Source organism: Colletotrichum paranaense (assembly GCF_030867605.1).
Source record: "Colletotrichum paranaense strain IMI 384185 chromosome Unknown Scaffold_6.1, whole genome shotgun sequence".
Lineage (NCBI taxonomy): Eukaryota > Fungi > Ascomycota > Sordariomycetes > Glomerellales > Glomerellaceae > Colletotrichum > Colletotrichum paranaense.
Window position 1 is genome coordinate 1,187,173 of NW_026848964.1, and position 24,260 is coordinate 1,211,432.

The 24,260-nt window shown below is 50.9% G+C and overlaps 7 protein-coding genes across 7 annotated transcripts; 3 read left to right on the forward strand and 4 right to left on the reverse strand.

The window, feature by feature from the left end:
- Window positions 1–3,236: 3,236 nt before the first annotated feature.
- Window positions 3,237–3,527, forward strand: CPAR01_08036 (uncharacterized protein; the record flags this gene model as incomplete). Its single annotated transcript, XM_060492305.1, has 1 exon — window positions 3,237–3,527. One exon carries the CDS (start codon window positions 3,237–3,239, stop codon window positions 3,525–3,527), a length of 291 nt encoding a protein of 96 aa, XP_060348675.1.
- Window positions 3,528–4,318: 791 nt separating this feature from the next.
- CPAR01_08037 (peptidase family M13) lies at window positions 4,319–6,801 on the reverse strand (the record flags this gene model as incomplete). Its single annotated transcript, XM_060492306.1, has 5 exons — window positions 4,319–5,371; window positions 5,422–5,703; window positions 5,759–6,268; window positions 6,318–6,586; window positions 6,639–6,801. The coding sequence occupies 5 exons, from the start codon at window positions 6,799–6,801 to the stop codon at window positions 4,319–4,321; spliced, it is 2,277 nt and encodes a 758-aa protein (XP_060348676.1).
- Window positions 6,802–8,349: 1,548 nt separating this feature from the next.
- CPAR01_08038 (peptidase family M28) lies at window positions 8,350–10,862 on the forward strand (the record flags this gene model as incomplete). The annotated part of the gene is made up of 7 exons (XM_060492307.1): window positions 8,350–8,861; window positions 8,922–9,039; window positions 9,088–9,175; window positions 9,249–9,765; window positions 9,829–10,150; window positions 10,205–10,257; window positions 10,313–10,862. 7 exons carry the CDS (start codon window positions 8,350–8,352, stop codon window positions 10,860–10,862), a joined length of 2,160 nt encoding a protein of 719 aa, XP_060348677.1.
- Window positions 10,863–11,070: 208 nt separating this feature from the next.
- CPAR01_08039 (CFEM domain-containing protein) lies at window positions 11,071–12,534 on the reverse strand (the record flags this gene model as incomplete). The annotated part of the gene is made up of 6 exons (XM_060492308.1): window positions 11,071–11,459; window positions 11,514–11,581; window positions 11,639–12,027; window positions 12,080–12,184; window positions 12,241–12,422; window positions 12,483–12,534. 6 exons carry the CDS (start codon window positions 12,532–12,534, stop codon window positions 11,071–11,073), a joined length of 1,185 nt encoding a protein of 394 aa, XP_060348678.1.
- A 217-nt stretch (window positions 12,535–12,751) lies between these two features.
- On the reverse strand, window positions 12,752–13,222 carry CPAR01_08040 (uncharacterized protein; the record flags this gene model as incomplete). The annotated part of the gene is made up of 2 exons (XM_060492309.1): window positions 12,752–13,105; window positions 13,160–13,222. The coding sequence occupies 2 exons, from the start codon at window positions 13,220–13,222 to the stop codon at window positions 12,752–12,754; spliced, it is 417 nt and encodes a 138-aa protein (XP_060348679.1).
- Window positions 13,223–20,078: 6,856 nt separating this feature from the next.
- CPAR01_08041 (uncharacterized protein) lies at window positions 20,079–21,160 on the forward strand (the record flags this gene model as incomplete). Its single annotated transcript, XM_060492310.1, has 2 exons — window positions 20,079–20,144; window positions 20,306–21,160. 2 exons carry the CDS (start codon window positions 20,079–20,081, stop codon window positions 21,158–21,160), a joined length of 921 nt encoding a protein of 306 aa, XP_060348680.1.
- A 1,242-nt stretch (window positions 21,161–22,402) lies between these two features.
- CPAR01_08042 (uncharacterized protein) lies at window positions 22,403–23,961 on the reverse strand (the record flags this gene model as incomplete). Its single annotated transcript, XM_060492311.1, has 3 exons — window positions 22,403–22,876; window positions 22,939–23,473; window positions 23,531–23,961. The coding sequence occupies 3 exons, from the start codon at window positions 23,959–23,961 to the stop codon at window positions 22,403–22,405; spliced, it is 1,440 nt and encodes a 479-aa protein (XP_060348681.1).
- Window positions 23,962–24,260: the final 299 nt, after the last annotated feature.

Here is a 24,260-nt window from a genome sequence, read left to right on the forward strand (position 1 = left end):
GAACAGTGTGAGCAACTTGGCGTTCTAGCACCATTGGTTGCTCCACACCAACAGAGAAGCAGTGGCGGTGTTTCTCCATGAAGCAATTGATTGTGCACCGCAACCCAATGAAGCTCTCAAAGCAAAAAGTGTATGGAACGCCAAGATGATGCATCACGAACGGGATATCGCCAATAGAGGCAAGTCAAGAGCACATACGTGGTATCTCTCTAAGGCAAAGCCGAGTGCAACAACCCAAACACCCTGTCCATGTGATCTCATTCAGCACATTTCGACGTTCCTCGCTTGCTGACTTGGCTTTCAATAGGGCGCCGGTGGGTTTGCACATCTGCATCTGCATCAACCCGTTCCAGTAGCTTTGTCTTCTTGCTCAATCTCTTGGCCAGATTGGGTGACATGATCTACCAAAACGCCCAGCGCCAAGTAGGAAAATCCCCATCTTCTGCCTCTCTCCCTAGCCCACATCGCGCTTCAGTCGCGGTCCACAATCGGTCAACGGAGTCCAAGACGGCCTTGTCTTCCTGTCTTACTGTTGTAATGCAGCCCAGCCAGCCAGCGCGCAGGACGATCACATCTACACTACGACTGCGACACCGCCGCCGCATCGCCAAGGCGTACCTCGAAACGTCCGGCTCAACGCCCGCGGTGCGACGATAAGCATTGCCCGGCTGCATCCACTGCCGTGTTAGCAGCATTGGCAATGCACCGCCGCATCATAGAAGAGGGTCCATGTCGATGATAAGAGTGACGGACTCATCAACTATTACCTTCCCGCCGTGGCAGTGGACACTACCTCTTGGCGAGAGCCTCACTTGCCAAGTTTACCACCCACTCAACCAGGACCTTGAGAGGCTTGTTAGGTGGTGTGCATTTGTAAAAGGCTACCAGAGGGAAACAAGCAGAAACACCAAGCGGTGACTATCGCATCGCACGGCCTGCCTCGATGCACCGCCCTCTCATATCTCCATATCTCAGTGGTGAGCATCACCGCCAAGTGAATGTTGACGCGTCGGGCCTCCATCCGCACCACTTTCTCCCTTTGGAGACGAAATTCGTCCGTCCAGTCCGGCCACCGAAAACTAGTCGTTGCATCGTCAACGACGATGCTCTTTGAATCGCCCATCAGCCTACCATCAACATTATTCACCATCCTGGCAACCTGGGACATCTGCTGTATCTACACCGTGACATCCCCTGTGGAGCGTTCTATTGATGGAGTCTTCTTGGCAGTATTGGAACTTGTCGGTAGTCCAAGCAAGTCCAAGAACCAAGACATGCAAAGTTGCAGATCATCCGGCGCCCGTACGTAGAAATTGAAATTGCTCAAAATTTCACATCGTTGTGAATCCGTACGCTAGCTAGCCCACGGAACCTGACCTTGTCACCGCGGACTACCGGCTCCTGTTCGCGCACGCTAGCCTAGGGCCAAGGTGACCGTTTTGATTATTCCTTTTGTTTTCTGCTTCCGCTTCATATCGTTTCTCGACGTAGGGTACGCTATTTGGAGCATCGCCTTTCCATGATCAAAGCAACCAAAGATCATGTCCAACCACCTCAGTCCAAGCAAACCCCGGCCAACGAAGGAACGCAGTCCCCAATTTTCTCTCTTTACAAAACTTGTTGAAAATTCAGTGAAGCATTGAACCGCCGACCTCGAGACCGAAAATTTTGTGGCGCCTCCGTAAAGCCCCGATGCGGCCGGCAAGTCTCCCATGTCCGGGTCACCGTGCTGTGTTCCTGAAGACTAGGACCAGGTTGCTGACGTTCTGGTGCAATATCTCGCAACCATGTGAAAGTGGTCGGGTTTGGGCGTGTTCCATGTCGTTATCAATCAACATCGATGCCCGACAAAACCCATGAACCCCCCTGGGCCCTGACTCAACAAACAGTTTCTCTACCATCCTTCCATGTCGGATGTACCGTGTTCTCCCTCTCTTGCTGCTCCGTGCACGGAACCCGACTGGACGGGTCTGGCCCGGCGTATCTTCCGGCGGGCTACCTCCGGCGGCGCCCAACGAAAATACGGCCGGACCACCGTCGACGAGTCGTGCAGCGAAGCCAAGGTGCAGGGGCGAAGAGGGTTCGCGGCCCTGAATCTCAAAAAGCAATATAGAATAAGCTTCATTCCTTTCGGTCTGATATTTTTTAACACCCTTCGATTAATCTATCCTAATCGCCGCCGGCTGACATGGCAATCTATCGCCATGCTACACATTCAACCACTCAAGAACGTGAGTGTACGTTGAAAATTCTGCAATGCAACCACCATCGGCAGGGCCGTATATGGAAGCTAGGGAGCTCCCGCACCTCTATGGACGAATACGGCAAGTCATCGCCAGAGTCTTGGCTCGAGAAGAGGTCTGCCATGGTATCAGATAGATAATCGTCTGCCCATCGCAATTGAATACATCACGTCTTTGTGCCCCGGCTTTCTAAGGATACAATACGCAGAACAGGCATCGAAATAGCGAGTTTATCGATGCGGCATTTCTATCGCCAATAAAAGGAGATGAGATAGGTGCTCTCCATAACCGGAGACATATGCAGTGCCCCAGTCTACTGTTGATGTAGTCATCAAGCAGCAGGTGCCAAGACCAGAAACTGCAGACATTGGCCATTCTCGGTAAAGGGAATAGTCTATCTACGACGTCCATCTCTCTAGTGTCCCAAATTTTCACAAGAAGTGATCACTTACAGCTTCATTGGTAGAAATTGAATGTTTCAATGCCGGGCCTATCGTGGGCGAATTTGAATCTAGATAGGTGCATGTGGCAAAGACCAAAGACTGCTAGACAAGATATTGCGTACTTGTCTAGGCCCGCGCTGAAAGCCCTATCTCTCCATTGAATAAGAATAGAAACATCAAAAACTTGCTCCATACGACGGGGCTGGCAGCGCCCCGTAATCCCGTGCCCTCGACAGTTACGAAACGATGACCCCTGGGACCGGCCTGTCTCAAGGAGTTGAACAACGCAGACACTAACACCCGGTATCCACAATCAAAGAGCCCCTCGACTCGAGGTATCCGTACACCTAACGCGGATATATTGCTGTCTAGAACAGTTCCACCTATTGGTGTTTCCGCGAACCTCTGAACTGTAAGAGTTTCACTTCTGGGTTATTATTGGCTCTCTACTTCGCTTGCCAGGCTGCTAGCTAGATAAGCTAATGTGAGCTGCAAAGTCAGCAGCCGCCCATGGCAGCCTATCACGAGCACCGAAATTTCAACGACATCGATGATCGGCCTCCTATTTGTGTTGGTGTTTGTGACCTCAACGGTCGCAGCTATTTCAAGACAACCAGATATAACTTGTTCAAACTTCAAAGGCGTCACTGATACCAAGGCTCGTAGACGATCCGAGAATCTTACGAATATTTCACGGAGCAGGCTTTACTTCTTCTTCGTACTTTGTGCAAGTTATTTACACTCATTGATACAGTCGGTCAGTGGTTTGGTCGATCTTTCGAGCAATAACCCTCTCTTGTTAAGCTCGTGCGATCTTGCATCGATTAAATCGAAGTTATAAACGTGTAGCTCGGAATGTTCATGGCTTTCAGAGCCTAGAGTAACCCATACAAATCTACAATGCACCCCAAAAATGGAGACCATTTCAATATCGAGAGTAGTAGCGGCCTGATGTTTGATATTAAATTATATTATTCGACCCCTGAAATCCCGCCGACTCCGATCTACGGAGACAGTCTTGAACAACGGCAGTAAAAGATGGATTCCTGTCCTTCGTGGACACATACAGACGTATCCCTCAGTACCCTCCATCGAGGAGATGTTCAGGAACTTCTTGACTGGTCCACGGGCACTGCTACGGGCGTTTCCAACTTCAGCTCAGGGGATCACTGTATTGAGCGATGGAACCCCCACTGTCCAGAGCCGGTTTGACAGCAAGACGGCGGTGAAAGACACAGGTTTCGTAGACTCACCCCGGTGGATCAGGGGTTGGTTTACCAAATGCTCGTGAACCTTGAATCAATTCTCAGTAACCGCTGATAGATGTGCAAACATGTACGAAGATGACCTTGATGGCTTGAAGGTCTGATCTTCGTCATCCTATTGGCACAGGTACTGTTAATCGCTCGCCCTGCGTTACGATAGAAACGGCGGTCTTTTCCAAATAGATAAACGCCAGCATAGGGGGCAAGAATCACAATCCCACTCGCTGCTCATTCAGTGACTCGCCAGTCGAATTTTTATGTCAACAAGTGATTTCCATTCTGTGACTACCGTACATACTATACACACAAGCGCTACGTATCCATTCTTCAGAGGACGGCTAATATCCAAAGTCCCTCTCAAAGCGTCTTACCACAGCTCGCAAGTGGGCTTCTTGTCCTTGCACTGGAAGCTCTCCTTGAACTCCCGACTGTTGGACATTGTGCCAAGAATACGGGCCCACTTGGGCGCATGAGGATCAGTATAGATCCGGTTGATGGCCGTATCCTTCCGAGACATGCCACACCACCAGTTGGAGTACGTGACGAAGAAGAGCTGATCTTGCGTGAAGTGCTCGAGGCCCGGCAGATCCTTGTTGGGGTGCTTGTGGGCACGGCGCTTCCAGGCCTGGTATGAGGCCGAGAGTCCGCCGGCATCCGCAAGGTTCTCGCCAAGGGTGAGGCGTCCGTTGACGTGGAGAGGCTTGTCATCCGGTCCTGGGACAGAGAAGTTGGAATACTGATCGACGAAGCATTCAGCTTTGTCCTTGAAAGCCTGCACAGTGGCGTCGGACCACCAGTCAGTGTAGTTGCCGTTCTGATCATAGTGGCGGCCGGTGGAGTCGAAGGCGTGGCTGAGCTCGTGGCCAGCGACAGAGCCAAAGGCACCGTAAGACATATAGGCAGGGACTTCGACGTCGAAGACGGGGAACTGCATGATGCCCGCCGGGAAAACGATTTCGTTGCCGGGAGGATTGTAGTAGGCATTGACGGTAGGAACCGTCATGCCCCACTGCTCTCGGTCGACGGGCTTGCCGAGGGCTGACCACTCGTAGCCAACAGCAAACTTGCGAACGGCGAGTGCGTTCTTGAAGAAAGTCTCTGGGCTGATGTCGACGGAGTTGTAAAAGTCGTTGAGGCTGGGAGGATTCATGATGTCGGGGCTCTTCGTAGGGTAGCCGATCTTCTGGATGATGTTCTGAACCTTCTCCATGGCCTTGGTGGTTGTCTCCTTATCCATCCACTTAGCGGCCTTGAGCTTCTTAGTGAACTCTGTCTTGATGTCGGTGATGATGGTGTCGCCGAACTTCTTTGCCTCTGCCGAGAAGGCCTTCTCAACGAAGAAACGGCTGAGAATCCAGCCCAAGCCGTCATCGACGTGACCAACACATGTGCGCCATCTTTCAGGGGCAGACTCGGGGTCCTAGATATTAATCAATATCATACTGGTCGAATACACAAGTTCAAGCTTACCTTTCCAGCGAGCTCATTCTTGAAGCGCTTGTAAGGCTTGAGAGCATCGGTGTCAACGTAGGAAGAAAGGGACTGGACAGCCTTCCAGATGAAGTAGTTCTGGATAACCTCCTTGTCGGTCCCGGAAAGAATTGTAGACAACTCGGTCATGTACTTGGGTGACATCACGATGACACGCTCAACGACAAAGCCCTCGGGGACAAGATCATGGATCAATGCCGTAAGCTCAATTTCCGGAGCAAGAGCAGATGCCTCGTCGATGAGCATTGGGTTGTAGGTTTTCTGCTCGAATGTCAGTTTCTTCAGATTCTGGTACTGAGATGTTCCTTCAACTCACAGTGACATCCTCAAGCTCCTCGGTGGGAGGAGAGGCGGCTGCCAGAAGCTTCTCGAGATCAACAACCTTGGCAAAGTTGTCCTTGTTTCCATCAGGGTAAATATTACCGAGAACCTCAACTGCAACTCCGCGGTACTTCTCAACGAGCTTCTCATCTTCGTATCGCTCCTTTGAGGGAAGTCCCAGGCTGTATGGAGGTGCGACAGAAACAACGACAGTATCGGGATCTCTGTCATCCGCACCAGTACCGGATGCAACGAAAGCGTTTACTCCGTATCTGGATAGAAGCAGAATTGTGTCTTTGGTCGGGCTCGAGTCGACAGAGGCAGCCGCCTCGACTGGGTAGCTTGTCTTGATCTCGTCTAGAATCTGAATAAGGGGCTCGACGCCGATCTCCTTGATTTTGTCCTCGTCAACACAAGCATCGTACGCAGCCTTCATCTTGTCAAAGTTCTGCTCATCGGCGGACTTGTCCGTGGATTCGAGACGGAGGGGCGAGAAGTACGAGTGCTAGAATTCGGTTAGCAGAGGTCGTGGGCCATGGTTTGACAGTGCTGACCTGGGAGTCCTTGGGGTAGGGAGCCTCAAGGATATGACGAAGCAGCAGCTCCGAGTTCTCGGACATGATGGTGCCGGTGAAGGCATCGCCTTGGTCGGCACGGAGGTCGTGTCGGTCCCTCCATCCTCCGCAGACAAGCTCCTCAAAGTCGTTGCATGGGTCCAGGTCCTTGTAGTTCGGCGACAAGTTGTACAAAATCTCAGAGGCGGCATGAACACAGGCTGGTGTCATGCAAACGGGCGTCTTCTCTTCGTGGATGGGTTTCTGGGCTACACCAACAGACTTTAGTAGCTGTCAACAAATCGCCTGAGGGATCCTAACCTTGAGGGATGTTATAGTACAGCAAGCCGGCAGCGGTAGCCAGGACGAAGACCTTGACCACAGCTCTTCCCGCAGAGCATCGTTGGGCGTACGGGCATCGCTTGGGCCGGCCGTAAGACACGCCCTGCTCCGGCTCTGGGATAAGCGGCGCCTTCTCCGACATGACGGGCGATTGCGTGATGAGGGCCTATTGATAAAGCTCTGGCGATAAGGCGATTAACGAAACCAGCCAGCTGAGAATCGAGATGGCTGTGTGGTGATAAGGGGAGATCCAATGACTGGATGGATGGTGGTTGCAGATGGGAGGTGGATCGCGTGAGATCTGATGGAGCTCTTGGAGCTTTGGGGGGGAGCTTGGAGCTGGAGCTCCTGGGCGATGACGCTTTGATGCGGAGAAGCAGCTGGAGTGCAGCTGGCGGGGCGACTTAGCCGAGGCTACTTCGCGTGTGGGCAAACTTAGCAGCGAATCTAAGTACCTCGGGATGGAGCTAGGATGCCTGGAACTGGACGTGCGCCGGGGAAACTCCGCTCAAACTTGGACCTTCGGCTTCTGAGGCCACTCACTCATCTCTCACTCGCTCATGAATCTCATGATGGCTAATGAATGGTAAGCTTCTCGCTGGATCACTCAGTTTGCGCAATACAGAGTCCGTGGTTGAGCCCCTTCTTTCCGGATATTATACACCTTGGACTCTCAGCAGTAGATTGTGCTTGAAACTCACACCTCCCGCCTCGATGCACCACCATTGCGCGTCTAGTGTCTCATTCCCTCAGGGCATGTCTGTTCCTGCAGTAGCTCTGGATACTGTGTTTTACAGTAATCTGATCTTCACATATGATCGAGTACCCATAATCTTAACATCAAAGACTGGATAGACTAGGCTCCGTGGCGCTCGGTGGACTTTTCGGCCGGCCCAGTGTGGCGCTTGGTTGTGGCTTGTAGTTGTAGCCTCTGGCCTGAGTCCTGACTAGAAAAGACTAGCCTTCGACGGAGGAAAGCCATCTTCAAGAAGTACCTCTCCGAGTTGCTTTGTTTGTTCAGACTGGATGAATATTCGATGTCACGAATCACGCTATCATGGATATCCCGGACATTCCGGATCAATAATCATTCATCGAACATCGAGTCCAGCGGTTCAAGATTTCCGATAACGGCTCGAAGCGTCCCGAACACTCCGAGCTCACCCTTCGGTTTCTCGAGCATACATGGCCGATGGCATCTTTGCAAGAAAGAATGCCAATCAACTCATCATGCGCGTGACTACGTACGCCAAGCTCTACCCCACGCTTGAGATCACTAAATTCATATTACCCCTCACTGCCAGCCAATCCTCCGAAGATATAAGCTGCAGTCTCGTTGCTTGAATTCGGCTCATTCACCGCTGGCTCATGTTACATTACATGAACGCTACGCCCGATAGGAAGTTCGTAGGATGTCACGTAGGCACCATGAGGTGCGGACAACGCGGGCTTTGCAAGTGAGATTGGCTCATGGTATTGGTCGAAGAAGACTCAATGGTCTTTCCTCGGTTTCTGCCTTGATTCTGCATGCTTATGGAACTTTTGAGCCTTGTAAGAGGGGCTCATGATATGACGAGCATACGGTAATCCTCAAGACTGCATGTTTAAAAGTCAAGTGACTTGCTCATTTAAGAACACTGGATCTTCGAGATCATCAAGGGAATCAAGGGAATACTGCGGTAGTTCCATTATGCGACAAACTCTTCTGTCATTGGCCTTGACGGCCACAAGTGTCTACGCTTGTCAGCGTGACTGGGCAGCGCTGAACCGCCGCATCCAGAGCCACAGTCACCACGATCATGGTTACAAGAAACGAGACATGGCAGTGGATTACCCACCTTCTCTCACGGAATACGAGTCTATACTTGTGAACTCCTTTGATAGCAAATCGCTCGACGAATGGTCTCACTACTATACGTCTGGAGATCATCTTGGCGGACACAACCGAACTCTAGCTGAGTGGACGCAACAAAAATGGATTGATGCTGGCTGGAATGCTTCCATTGAGGAATATTGGATCTGGTATACTGCTCCTCTCGAGACTACCTTGACTTTGAATAGACCGGATGGAAGCGTCCACAATGTCAGTTTAATCGAGGACATGCTGGAGGAGGATCCTACTACTAGCTATCCCAACCGAATCCCGGCCTACCATGCCATGAGCGGAAGCGGCAACATCAGCGCCGAATATGTTTACGTCGGGTATGTTGACTCCAGAACCACGAAATAATCGCTGTTAAGGATCCTAACTTTTGGGCGCAGTCGCGGACAACGCGGAGATTTTCAGGCTCTAAAAGATGCTGGAATCGAATTGGAAGGCAAGATTGCGCTGTCCATGTACGGTGCGATTTACAGAGGAACCAAAGTGAAGAATGCACAGGTATGTCTCACTCGTTCTGCGGGACGGTTCAAGAAGTTGACAATTCAGGACAACGGCATGATCGGGGCTGTCCTTTTCACCGATCCTCTTGATGACGGAGAAATTACCGTTGCAAACGGCTACCTTGCGTACCCAGGTCAGTCCAGAACGGAGCCCCGTATGTCAGGTTCCACAAAGACATATTTGACTAAGACATTGGATGACTCTAGATGGTCCAGCTAGAAATCCTTCTATGATCCAAAGAGGCAGTGTCCGTTTCTCCTCACTGTACTCAGGTGATCCATCTACAGTCGGATATGCATCAGAGAAGGATGGCCCTAGGAATGATGTGACTCCTTACAACCCAACCATTCCATCTGTGCCCATCAGCATGAAGGATGCGGTGCCATTGCTCGCCGCTCTTGATGGAAGCGGCTTGTCCGCTGAGCAGGTCAACCGCAGCAGCTGGATTGGTGCACTGCCGAACATCACTTACAGCAGCGGTCCAACACCAGGTGCCACCCTTGATATGGTCCATTTCATGAACCAGACGGTCGCTCCCTCTTGGGATGTTATTGGTATCATCAATGGAACCCATCCCGACGAAGTCCTCATTATCGGGAATCACCGCGACGCTTGGGTTATTGGGGGTGCAGCGGATCCAAATTCGGGCTCTGCAGTTCTTATAGAACTTTCCAAAGCCTTTGGCAAGCTTCTGGACAAGGGATGGAAGCCCCGTCGTACGATGTATGTATGCTGCCTCTGTGTTCCTTTCTTCATGTAAGGGAGCAAAACTGATTCGACTTCTAGCATCTTGGGCTCTTGGGATGCTGAAGAATTTGGCCTGCAAGGGTCGACTGAATGGGTCGAAAGCCATCTGCCTTGGCTCGTGACGAACGCTGTCGCCTATTTGAACCTTGATGTCGCTGTTTCGGGCCCCCGAACTGCTCTTTCTGGGTCAGGCGAGATCCAAACGGTCGCCATTGAAATGATGAAGAAGGTTCTTTTCCCTGAAGGTTGGGGGGTTGGACCAACCTTGTACGACATGTGGTTCAACACTACTGAGGGTGAGATTGCTCCTCTGGGAAGTGGCAGCGATTACGCTTCCTTTTACCACAATGGCATTAGTGCTGTAAGTCTTCTGAAATACCCCTGACGAGATAGCTGAGACTGATACATAAGTAAGATTGACATCGGATCAGACGGAGGCAAAACTGACCCGGTCTACCATTATCACGGGTAAAGCCAAGTCTTTCACGTGATGTTCATGACGCATATGACTGATGGAGAGTAGACACTACGATTCGTATACCTGGATGGCAAAGTTCGGAGACCCAGGCTTCAAGATTCATCGGGTAATGGGCCAGTGGCTCACCTTGGTCGCATATCACATCGCCGATGATGTGATTATCCCCTGGGATCTGCCCAATGCCGGACGCGTGCTACGAAACCATTACGAGGATCTCAATGAGACCGTCGCAGGGGACTATCCCAGCCTAAGTCTATCACCCATCCACGACGCGATTACCGAGTTCGAGACCGCAGCCGAGCGCATCGCCACAGTGGCCAAACAAGCCCTCGCTTTCAACGACACGGTCCTCATCGACGTTATCAACGGCAAGTACCGAGACTTCTCGCGTGGCTTCGCAAGCGCCGGCGGCCTCCCTGGACGCCCGACATTCCACAATGTCATAAGTGCTCCCGGTCTCGATAACGGCTACGGCGCCGATGTCTTTCCCGCCGTACAGGATAGTCTGAGCTCTGGCAATGAGACGCAGGCCCAAGAATGGGTAGAGAAGAGCGCATCTGCAATCTCCCGCGCAGCAGAGATCCTTGGCATCTGAAATGTATAGATCTGTGTGTTCTGTTTTGCATTTTTTTAATAGTATCTTACATAATGTGGATTGCATCTCAATACATCGTTCCAAAGAAATCTGAACATCAATCTGCTTTGCAGTACAGACAGGGTATTATCGATACTTTTCGCGCTCCTTCGCCAGTCCCATTAACACCAACAATGCCGTGTACGAATACAGGTGGTCAAATAGACGTTTACCAATCACTGAGTTTGCTTCCTTTCTGTGAGTCTCCGTACAACGAGCGATCACGATCGCTGAGAGAGATTTGCAACAAGCTATCGCTCGTAGTCAATCGCCTTAGCGGAACCCGGTCGGGCGTCAGGGTAGCGAGCGAGTCCTTCTTCGTAGAATTCGCTGTCGAGCTCTCGGGGAGATCATCCGTCGCAATGGTCGCAATGTCCTGAGACACAATCTTGACGTTGCCGGAAGCTCTGGTGGAAGTTCTATTCGTGGAGATATTGGTGACGTAGAGTAGCTCGGGGAAGAGTCGTCGGACGAGAGCTCGGGCTGCTGGCATGCATGCCACGATTGTTCCAACGCAAAGCTCGATGTGGGACCATAGTGCCAGGCCAAAGAAGTCGTCTATCCATACGTCAGGAAGAGGAACTTTGAAAATCAAGGGTTACGTTAACTTACAGGTTGGGTTCCATGATTTGTTGAACTGTGCTACACTGCGCAAGCGAACGGCACTGACAATAGTGATGCTGTAACATGCAGATTAGTCGAAAGACACAGTAACAAACGAGGTTGGCTGGACTCACAAGATGCCAACGCCAAACATGGACATAATACCGGCTTTCTGCCTCTTCTGCAGGTTGAGCTTGTAGATCTGCGTGGCTGGTAAAACCAGCATCCAGAGATCAAGAGCGATGTTGATGGCCGCATGAGAGAGAGCCATGGCCGACAAGTCAATGCAATAACCGGGATGTCTGCCATCCCATCCAAACCAAAAGTAGCTGAGAGGTTTGCATTGGTTCAAGTTGACAATGACAAATGTGACGCACACAACAATATTGAAGATGTGCGTCGCCCACAAGATTCGGCGGAAAGTCTCGGTGAGTGCTCCGAAGATGCGTATGTAGAGGAATAGTATCGACGCTTTGATAACGGCAAGGGTCACAGAGTAGACAATCTCAAAAGCGAAGAAGCCCTGAAGTTGCGAGTTAGTCATGTTCTCAATGTCGTTGGGCTCCCGAACTTACCCTGATGAAATTTGTAATCTGATCCACCGTGAGCGTCCAAATGTCTTTTCCGAATCCCTCTTGCCGTCCAAGATGTGTGGCGACCAAGAACGCAATCATCATTACCTTTGTAATCAAAGGTTAGCGAAGACCTCACTTCGGGATCGCTCCGCTAGACTTACGTATGCAAAGGTAATGGTCGTATCGTCCAACCCCCAAGTCGATAAACCTATCCATTTCGTCGCCAGTCGCATGGCAAAAAACAGTGTCACCATTCCGAAGAGAAATGACGGAACCCATGCGATGGAAACGCCTTCATCATGATAAGCGAATCCGCAGTCTTGCCATGTTCGATTCTTCGTGACTAGCAGGCCCGTGTTAGCATCTCCTGGCGTCTTACAACAAGCAGCCATGATATTCTTACTCAAAGCTTGCTGAACGCTGCACTGGACCCGAACGCAATGGATCACAGCCATGTTATAGTTCATGTCTTCGCAGAGACATGTCGAATTACTGAACTGGCATGATGTATAGTCGAGGGGTTCGAATAGGCATGGTAACTTGGGTTACTTGTCAGCACCTTCGAGTAAGATTTAGTTCCTGAATTACTTACTGCGCAATCTGGCACATCATCGTAGAGGCCATACACTAATGGCAGGCTCGCCAAGAAAGATAGTAAAATAAGATATGGCTTCATTGCAACAATGATATGGTTTTCGCTGTGGTATCAAATGGTGTTGTGATCAAATCATGACGGAAGTGAAGGCGTCCAAGGACTCGTGGGGGTGCGTTCCGGTGAACACCAAAGTCGGGAAGACCAGCAGTACGAGATTGGGCAGAAGAAGGGACGAGAGAAAATTGTGCAACCATGAGAGGGGGAAATACCTGGGAAGGATAACAAATATGGATGAGGGTACGGCTCGGATCAGCCGCCGGGGAGGACGGGGCGTCGTCGTGCAAGCCACGGCGGAGATGGCAAAGTAGCCTTCCGGGTGCGGACAAGTCGGCCCAGACCACTGGGGCCGTCATCTGAAAGACTGCCTGATGCTGGGAGGGGAAGGGGGTGGAGGGGGTGGGCGTGTTCAAGTGTCATTCACTCACACGCTTTCTACGGTATCCCACGTTTTCCATCCGACCTATGACTGCCTTGGGTGGGAAGGCCATGGTTTCCTGGTGTGACTTTACGGCTAAACCCTGAACTGAAGGACAAGGTCTCAGATGCCCGCGGACAGATGTCCTGCAGATAGGTTTCCACTTCTCTGGCTGAGGTGCGGTCAACGCCCCAGAATCTGAATCGAGGGGACGATCGGAGCCGGGCAAAGGCCTGAAGTCTGTGTGGATTGGTCGGTCGTTCGCTTAGTTAAAGTTTGAGAACCTTCACGAGGACGACTTCCGTCTTCTGGAAATCGAAAGGCCAAGCACACATGTCAAGACCGCCGAGGGAGGCTCGCCGTCCGTATTCTGGTGTTGGCGAAAATGAGAAGCGGTTTAACCGAATGCGGCTCAAAAATGCCTTTAAGCCTCTTTTTCTCTCTCGCTCTCTCTTTTCCGACTACGCCCCATTCTGCGCCTCAGTAGATGCCGAAGGCACAGTCGAGCTTGACCATAGCTCAGAGACACAACTAGCTCCGATTTAGGCTATGGCGGCTTGTCGACTCCATGTCGGATCGGCCGCTAGGCCTCGAGCATCCCTTTCAAGAATGTGTTGGGGCCGGGCATTATCACGTTTCGGGGCATGGCTCGCGCTTGGCACCGCAGCGCGAGCCCTTCCATTCTTTTGATGTGAAAGTACACTCTTCCCCTTTGCCAGCGACGTGCCGATGATGCCAACGAAGCCTCTTGGCGCAAGAAAAAGCCGGCGTCAAGAAACGAGAAGAATTGCCGTTGAACCAAAGTTCTGGGAAAATGAATTCCACTTAGACTGACGATAACTTCAAGAGCAGGTCCCATCACGGCATCCCAACCACGGCTCAACCGGGCTGTACAGCTTCTTGAGTGTGCCCACCATCTAGGATGGAAGATTCAAGTGCTGTCAATTGACCGGCTCGTAGGGCCCAAGCAATAGCGTAAGCTGACTATGAACTTGCGTACCATGGGTTCAGGATCGAGACCATTTTCCTGACCTCGAAGGTCTCCTGATGTCGGACTTCCGACTTTGACAAGTGTTTCCGGGAAACAATATGATGCCATGCGACCGGATATGGATTTGATCTCATCAGAGACACGAAAATCTTCAACGAAAGTTACGAAACCCTTCCAAGCGCGTTGTCTCTACACGGCTGCCGGGCACGCTTAAACGCACCCGGCATCCGTCAGCTGTTTTCCCCCTCCTCAGTCTTGACCGAAAACGTGTATACCCGCTTGGCAGATTCCGAGGTGTGCCATTCATCCGGCAATGATAATGTAGCATTCCTGAGGGGGGTTGAGGGCGACAACAAGAAGACCGGTTTTGTGTAACCGAGCTTATTCATTGACAGGCTGAAGAACTACCTCGAGGAGTAAAATTCATCCATCGTCACACTTTTTATGACAACGGCTCCCCTCGTTTTCGGCACTTTTTCGCCCGCTCTTCATGGCCTGGACTTTGCCTGTGTGTATAATGAGTCTGGAACGTGGGACTGGACAATAACTTATCTGATCAACCGTCCTGCGTTACGCATCCATTGAACAAGCAACGAGGCATGTACAAGATGTGGAACCTGAGACCTGGCCGGTTACAGCTCCCTCTTCAAGTCATCCATATGGTTCATACATGTGTCTAGACCTCCGGGCCGCCATTTTCGGACCTCCTCCAAGGTTTCTGTGGACGGTAGAATCACGTACAAATGACAAGCAGGTCATAGTATCGACACTTTTCATTGTTCAAGTTATTTTCAACTCATGTTCTGACTTCATCCATCGAGTGAGTTTGTGCTACAAGGAGCAACCATCTGCTGATCCTCCATCATTATCCGGATTACCGGAGCTAAGAGGGCAAATTAACTTGAACGTATCATCGTGTCCACCATAGATATGGGCGTAGGCTACAGGCGAAGGGTCGAAGGCTAAAACGCCAACAGCCGAGCCTGGATGACACCTCCCCGTGTCCAGGGTTTATCTATGCCCCGATCAGTACACTTGACGGGGTATAAACTCGATCCGGAAACCTGTGTGGCACTACTCCTTTGGCAGTAGCTGCTCCCCCTGGTCTGGGCGTCTATCCTTCCCCGTAAAGAAGACTTCGACTCTAAAACTCGGGCCCTCCTCCGATCCACCAATATCATCGAGGCAAAGCTCAATAAGGCTAGCCATCCGGCTTTTGTCCCCCTGTGGGAGGTTCAGTGGTCGACGACTGTATTCAGCTGAGTACTTGAATAATTAACCCAACCCTCAAAGGCTGTAGTCTCGGGATGAAGGTTTAATTCTCATGTCCGGTTGTCCGATTCGATCGTGGAGAAGATACTCGCGCCTCTTCTAGCTCCCCCATGTCGCCAAGCTCGACAGATCTATCAAGCGAATCAAACTGATGACAGAGAAGATTGTTCCACTTACCAATAACTAGAGCAGGGATTCTAGCCCGGTCTTTCGGCCACTTCCGCTCGTGTGCAATGTGATTTGGGTCGTGGCTGTTTGCTTCCTAAATCGTATCAAGTTCGCAAAGATCATATCTTGCTCACCTCCTTTACCTCAAATTACCAGCTAACGAAGGGTGTTAGTGTGATGATTTCAGTCAAGCTTCAAGCCTTGAGTAGCCTGAATGTTGCTCCATTGGCAGGCTCGATCCGTAGGCTACCTTACTAGTATGGTAATGGCTTTTTGACTCATCCAAGGTAATCACCTTCCTTGGCACAATTCATTTCTTAAACTTGCGCAGCTGACATAAATGTTCACGCCCCGAGACATAGTACATCAAGTTCATACGATACCTCATGTGAGAAGGAACAAAGTGTTAGAGGTAATGAAGGTTCCAGCCCTAATTGCCTTGGTAAGGCGATGCTACACATGCAATTATCTTTCAATTCGTGACTAGTTTTAGCCGCAGTCCAGGTTTCTACCATTCACAACGACGATACTTATATCCCAAGACCTTATGATAGGTACTTAGTAAGTAAGTATCTCAGATAGATATAGCAACTAAACGATGACTCGAGAGAGAGAGAGAGAGAGAGAGTGTGTGTGTGTGTGTGTGTGTGTTGTCATCTCCAGAGTTCGCTCAATAACCTCGGGGACTATTACAAAAGCTTCAGTAGGGCTGGGGCATGGAGAACGAAGTCATCACCGCTTGGCGGGCTCACTGAGAGCTCAATCTTTCTACCAGTTCAGGTCGCTTAATACCCCCCCCCCTCCCCCACAAGTAACCGGACTTTCCAACGCAGTCAAATTGATATCATATTGACCCCTATAAGTAGTTGTGTGTCGATTGCAGCACTCCATAATTTTCTCACAACCACCAACACTACCTCGCCTTGATTCGTGCTATAAACACGTCTCCCAATGTGCGAGGGGTTTGGATATAATATAGAGCCTGTTTGTCTGTGATAAGACATATGATAAAATGCTTTACCGAGAGTTGCCCGAGCCATCAGCAAAGACAGAAAAGAGAATAAATACGACGAGACGCGACCTCCCTCGTAATTGCCCCTTTTTCACCATTACCACACTCACATAGTGTACATCGAAGCACGTCCTAGTGATGTCGCCGAAGATATAGGCACTATTTCAGCCAAAGTAAATTCAATGATTTACACGTCAACAGAGCAACCTATCAACCGGCGGTAAGTCCAATAATCATATCAAAGTAAGTGAGTTTGCACTGTGAAGGAAGGAGGAAATCGTCAAAGCCCATCCATTTCTACCTTCAGGTAAGTGCCCCTAAAGGAACGTAGCTGGATGACAGGGGCTAAAGGCTGTCTACAAAGCGCAAATCACCCTCCTTATTGATCTTTTCTTCTTTTCTTACAATATTCTGGAGGGTCAAGTGTGTGATTAAACGGCTGTATTGACATAGTTGAGTTCTGGGTGTGTCCCCCTTTTCATCCCAACATCCAAGCCGTCAGAACTATGGCCTCTTTCACCTGCCCGGATGGCAACCACACAGGGCTCATCCAACCCCTCTATTTACAAATTTTTTCTCAATGTGTACCAGCCCTGGGGGACGCCCCGCGAACGCCATAGCCGAGCGTTTCAATACAGAGCAGAAAACCCCCTAGGGGGGGTGGGATTTTCATAGGGCCAGGGTTCAACCCCTTAGCCCGAATTTTTAGGAGAAATCTTCTGGAAATCTTTTACTTTTAGTGATTGCATGACGTTAATTCAAAATGTGCATGTTTTGTTGTCATTCTGCTTTATTTTGTGTTTAATAGAATTTCATGGTTTGTTGTATCCGCGGAGGGGCGAGCCGAAGACTTTCACGAGCATGTCGTTTGCCGTCAGTCATACTGTAATGATTGGCAAATAATAGAAGGAATTGATGGGCTTCCCATTTATTCCTTCTTCCATATAAGAGTCCTACGTAATTCAACATACGTTTACTGAGCTTCGTACAGGCCGGGAGGTTTCCCTACTGACATGTATACCAGAAGATTCAAATTTTGGACGACTTCAACCGCTGCTTAGTAAGGAAACGCCACTGACTGTCATAATAAGTCCTGTTATTAGCTCTGCAATGGCAGAATCGGCGCACCAACCCTCGTGCACCATCTCGACTGGACCTCTACTCCCACCTTGTGTCTCTGCACAACATCGACTGTAACCCTGATGTAGGTGTACACCTTTCTTCACATGTGCGAGTAGGTCGGCCATGAATTATGGTAGAAATCGAATTCGATTCAATATCTAATGGCAGCTTACGGCCTCAGATACGCATTGCGTCTGGGTGAGCGGGAAGCTTACGTGTATTCTTTGACAGTCTCAGTCAAGTTTCTGGCGCCACCCCAGACCGTTATTTATTCCAGGTGTCCTCAAAGGCCGAGGCTTGGTGTCTCGGGTGGACAAAGACTGAAAGATCTGCAAGACTTTGTGTTACATAGGCTCTCAGTCAACAAACGGTGGGATAAGACAAAGTTTTATTGCCTCCACTCCCACTATATCTCTGTCTATGTAGGAAGGTATCGTTCAAAACCCTTTGATTTAAGAAAAGGACTCTGAGAATGTATAGTTTGATGGACACTGTTTGCTCATAGTTGGATCAACTTCAGGTTGGCATACCTTAGCTTTACTCGTCGACCACGACCGTAGTCTCATGAGCACCAATGACTGTTGCAACAAAAACAAGGGACTAGCGACATGTATTAGTTAAGCGGACGCACCATCGGCAGTTGCCTCGTAGACATGTAACAGACCATTTGACTTTTAACGGCACGTGTGTATGAATTTCTCATTGCTTCAAGTCGAAGCGGAACGGTTACGCCTTCAATCTTCTGGTTCCATGTAAAGTCTTATGTTATCTAGTGGGACGTTGCGACTTACACGCTTTGGCGCCATCTATGGGAGCTGCAATCAAGGGTCTTCTATTCACGAAATCTTTGGTATCAGACGGTCTGGTCAGGTTGACAGCATCGGACTCACGGCCCCAAAGCGCCAATCACTGAAACTTACTATGCCAGCGGTTGTAGATCCTTCATGCCATTTCTATCTTGATAGCCCAGAAATGCTGGGGGGTGTTCGAAGGTGAAAATAATCCCTCGAGATTGTCTCAGTTGGGAGGATGATTGTTGTTGTAACAAATCTGGGCCCATTTTTGCGTCCATCCCTTCCCAGCCTGCCGGTAAACGAGCACTGCCCACGTACCCGAGTGCTGTCTGAGCGCCTCTTGGGGGCTGTTGAGCTTGGGAATTTGGCCCGCGGATTGCTGATGTACTCGAGGATTGTTCTGAATTAGAAACAAGTCACTCTTTGTTGGACACATGTATTCAAGGGAGACTGTCGCCGGGAGAGGAGACCAGCCCTACTGAGCTGTAAGCAGGGGGTCTTGGGTGGAAGGACCCAAAGAATGCATCTCCCGCAAAGTTTCCCATTTAACCCACGAAGAAATAGTTCGAGACCCGACTCCCTTAGATGGCGAGCCCGTGTCACTGGTTGCATCTTCGGTTTGGTTATCACTCACTTATTCCCCGTAACAGGATGAGTTGACCAAACTCATCCATATATAGAATGGTTCCACTCACGGTAGCCAGCTCTATCCGTAGAACGAGACCCTGAACTCCACACGATGAATCCTTGCAACTCGGCGCGCATATGGAGACGAGATACCTAGGTGGACCCATGGGATGTCGTAAGAGGAGCGTGACTAGCATGCCCCCAGTGACATTCAAGAATTGCTAGGGCAAAAGGGAGGGTAAAAAAGTGAAATACCTAGCTTCCCGCACTAGCAGGCATGGGGCCAGGCCTTTTCGAATTATTCGTGAATCCAGAGCGCGCAACAGCAACGTGACCCAGCGGTTTTCGGTCTCAGAATGCCCGGGACATTCTCGAGTGTCTGTTGGACTCTTCCATCATGGATTACTCCAACGAGACAATGCAGTGGCTGCCGTCCTTGATGATGAGTGGTCGGAGGTTGCACCGAGAGACATACTAGCCCAGCCACGGGAGGACAGGAGAGTGAGAGTGAGAGTGAGACTCACTGGGAAGCTGAGAGTGAGAGTGAAAAGTGAGAAATGCCATGTTTGGGGCAATGGAGCTTGGGCCCCCACTAGACCCGCTATGGATACACATGAAGCCCGTCTGATTTGCCAATCAGATTTTAGCGCCTACGGAAAACTCAGACAAGTAGGCGCGGATTGGCTGGCTGGTGATATTAGTCATCGGCAGACCAGAACGAGCGGGTTTGCTGGCCGACGCGGGTTGGTTCTTTTTTTTTTTTGTTCCTTTTTTTTTCCCATGGTGTTTGTCACCACCTCCCACCCCCCGACCGTCCAACCACCACGAAAAAAAAATCACAGCAGGTTGTTTTTCTAAACCTGCCTCACCGCCCACCGAATGTTCGTCTCCGCGTCCATACCCTCCCGGGATCTTCGGATGGAACAGGCCAACAGTCAACACCATGTCTTCGGAGCAAGATTATCAAGATCTTTTCGGTCCTCAAGCTAAGAGGGCTAAACGTGGTCGAGTAAGTCGATGGGGTCGAACCTCTTTTCTGTGTGATTCCCGTTCCCTTACCGGGGTCCGGGTGACATGCCAGGAAAAAAAAAAAAAAAAAAAACTTCTTTGGACTTCAGCTAAAATTTCATCTCTTCTCTCTCGACGACGAAAACTGACTTCTTACTCGAGCAACAGCTCCAGACCGACAAGTCCGCGAATGCCATTCGAATACGCGATAATCAACGACGATCACGCGCCCGCCATAAAGAGTTTGTCGACGAGTTGCAGCGTAAGGTCCAGGACTACGAGAAGCGGGGGACTCAGGCCTCTTTGCAGATGCAAAAGGCTGCTCGAGACGTCGCCTTTGAGAACTCACGACTCGCGACCGAGAATACTCGTCTGCGCGCCCTGCTCGTCAGCAAAGGCGTATCGAATGGAGAGGTGGACGCACACTTGCGATCATTCGATGACGAAGGTAGCAAGGGCTCGCCTAGTGCGTCAAATATAACGACACTCGCTCCCATCCTCAATACACCCATCCTCCTCGAGCCATCACCGACCCAATTGCCTCCGCTACAAGAACACTTTGGCAAGGCGAGCTTCTCGTCTGAGACGGAGAACGAGCACCTAGCATCCAAGAGGAAATTCGGAGACTCGCTGCTCCCGCCGGTGCTCACCCTTACTCCAACTCCAGATGTCCAACAAGCCTCCCATCTAGACAGGCTCGCCGTGCTCGCCGACGCTAGTCTCAATCGCTCCTCCCAAACTGGCTCGGCACCCAACACTGTCTCGGAACCGTCCAGGAGCCCGCATCCCTATCATCGTCGTAGTGAGACACCTCCCCGTCCCTTGGAATCCCATCAGCAGCTCCCACCGGCTGCCTCGCCGCTGGAAATGTCTTGTAATGCTGCTGCACGCATCATTGCCGATATGCAAGGACACGGCGACGATCGGGCTACTCGACTGGCTTTGGGCTGCGGCGTCCAGGATGAAGAATGTTTTGTCAGAAACACGTCTGTCTTCCGAATGCTCGACCATCGATGATGAGGCCAGCTCAAATGATCAACCAGCTCGCGACAGGCCACGGCTCCTGTGTCGTTGACCCATGGCACCTTGTGTGCTATCTGTGCAACTCTACTCAGTTATTTTTGTCGTTGGTATGGGTATCCCGCGCAACAACAACGCGTGTGGCTATTCGAAGACGCAGCTCCAAGGGCCTCGGCTGCGCCTTGATACCGTCAGTCTATCTGCTCTAAAGCTGATGGAACCTGCCGAGTGCGACTGGCGAAAGTTTGTTCCTCACTCGGTAGTATCCATCGACGGGCTTTGTAGGCAGACCTAACAAGTGCGCTCGACACTGCTTGGCACATAAACACGGCCAATAACAGAGACCGAGGATAGACCGCACAAGCTGAGGGCAGTCTCACGAGCTACACGGCAGACTGACTGATCGCGTTTGAGAAAGACCCCCTCCGCGACACTTGGGCAGACATGCTTCGCTCGAATTTGATACCCTCGTCTTTCTCTGTCTCTATGTGCCTGAATGCTCTTCAAGCAACATACCAATCGAAGATCGATTAGTTGTATTGTTTACTGTGGAGAGTCTTCGGGGTTGAGGAAGCTTGCATTGTGCTTCATCCTGCGATCGCTCCGGAAGCGCTCAGGAAGCAGTCGACGACCTTCACTCGTTGCGTTTCGGCGGTGTACCTGTTCGAGTTGTCAAAGACACCGCGCCGAAGCAGCTTGTGGACTCATCGCGTCCTGGGCTACCGCGCGACCGTGCCTAGCATGGCTTGAGCGAACCCATGAATCTTGAATCATGGCAATGACGAATGGTGCATCCTAGAGCGACACCCTTCGAGTAATTGTTACCTATCTGTACATGTAATCTTATAATGTAAAAGGCCACGAAGCCCTGTCCTCATGACTGCCTACTTTAAGCTGAGCTACATACTTGCCATCTTTCATACCTCCATGTGCCAAGTATATGCATGTGTACCTTTTTTGTTTTCTTTCTTTTTCTGCTAGCACTTCTTGTCTAGTCTTCGACTTTCATACTCCCTCTCGATCCTAGCACGACATATTGACTATTTATTCGTTTGCTTCACCGCCATGTTCTTGATTGAAGGAGTGAGATTGAAGTTTGTATGCCTTACTGGATAATACCATATCAATCAGGCAAGGTTTCCATTTATCTCATCCAAGAGATGCCATTCCTAGGAACTTCTTCGCGACACCCGCTCTCCCCCATTCAATTAACCATACTTCGCTACACAAGCTTACGTCCTATTCAGCAGGCTTGATAGACTGCACGAATCGAAACAAATTCGTCGGATCATAATCAGCCTTGACCCACTCCAACCTATTCAGATTACTCCCCCAATACAACCGCACCGCCTCGCTTTCACTAATCTGAGAATCTGGATAGTTCGCATACATCCCCCACTGATCACTGCCCAGCCCCTTGGCAATACTCTGCCTCAACCCCTGGAGCAGCGCGAACCCGTCGGAGGGATACGTCTGGCTCGTCGAGACGCCATCCTTGAGCTGGAAGAGAAGCATCTTGTCGCGGTGAACGTAGGCGGTATCGTTGGTCTGGGGCCGCGCCACGGCTGAGTTTGCGCCCCCGTGGAAGTTCATGTGCATGTACCAGGACCGGGTTGCGGTGAGGCCGTTCTTAGCGATGGCGTCAACGAGGGATTGGAAGGTCGTTTTTGTAAGCGCGGGTGTTGTGAGGCTTGACGCGTAGGAGTTGTCGTGCTGTTGACCGCGTTAGTAGGTCTCCCCCCTTTTGCAGCTTCGGTGTGCAAGGTGCAAGTTACCTCGTTGTATGTTGCCGTTGTCACGTCGATATCCGTCACACCCGCATAGTGCTTGATAAAGTCGATCCATCCAACAGTCTTGGAACTAGACACTTTCGCACCAATCTTTGCAAGCAAAGGTTGCACCGCCGCGCGAAAGCCCGCATCATCGCCAACATACGCGCCGTTCAGATAACTCCCGTCGTTATTAAACGTCGTCGACATCGTCAGCTCCGCCGGCATAGTCTTTGCAAATTCCTGCGTATCCAGCAGAACCTGTGGCAGCTTCGCCGTATCCCAGACAAGATCTATATCGAAATACGTCACCTTCTCCGGCGCGGCAAAGGTGTTAAATTCCAGTTCTGCGACGATGACCATGGAGGAGCCCGCACCGCGGATGGACCAGAAGAGGTTGGGACGCTCCGTCGCTGAACAGCGCGTGATTGTGCCGTTGGCGAGGACGACTGTCGCCGCTTTGATCCAGTCTGTTGCGAGGCCGTAGGTATGGGAGACCATGCCATGACCTCCGTGGAGGGCGTGGCCGCTCACACCAACACTGAGATGCGCGTAAGCCAAGCTCCAAGTATCGTTGATCATTCAGATTGACGCTCACGCTGGGCAAGTTCCATGCGATATCGCCCTCTTCCCCTGATTATACAGCTCCGTGGCTACGTGTCCCAACCGCGCACCAGCCTGGACCTTGGCCGTCCCGTCGCTCGCGACAGTCACGCTGTACATGCGGTCTAGGTTAATCACAAGATGTCCATCTTCGCCGCCGTACCCAGTCGAGATGTAGCTGTGTCCGCCGCTCTTTGCGCTGACCCTGACACCGCTCTTGGAACCGCATGTTACCGCGGAGGCGATTTGGGCATTTGTGGTCGGCACGGCGACGAGAAGTGGCTTAACGGGGACGCGGAGGTTGTATGGCGTCGGGGTTGAGGATGCGATGGGCACGGAAGCGGTGCGGAGGCAGGCTGTGAGGTCGTCGAGGGGTGCGCTGAGGGCTAGAGTCGCTTGGACTAGGAGAGCTATGGCGAGATGCATTTTGGCGATTTCTCGAGTCTTCCATCACCTTTTACAACGTTTGCTGACGATGTCTCAGCCGGGGAAACTTCCTCACTTATAGTTCTCTCAAAAAGACCTCTGCATCACGCCAGAGTCTTGGCAATCTGATCATAGGTGTTCTCACCTTCCCACACAACCTGCGCCGAGTCTTCCTCCCGAGCTGGGGTTCCAATTCATAGGTGAGCTTGATTTACATCACTTCATGATCGTCGTTAGGCGATTTCAGCTACTGGGTAATACGCGCATTGATTCTTTCTCGTTCCTGGGATCCTGGTCCT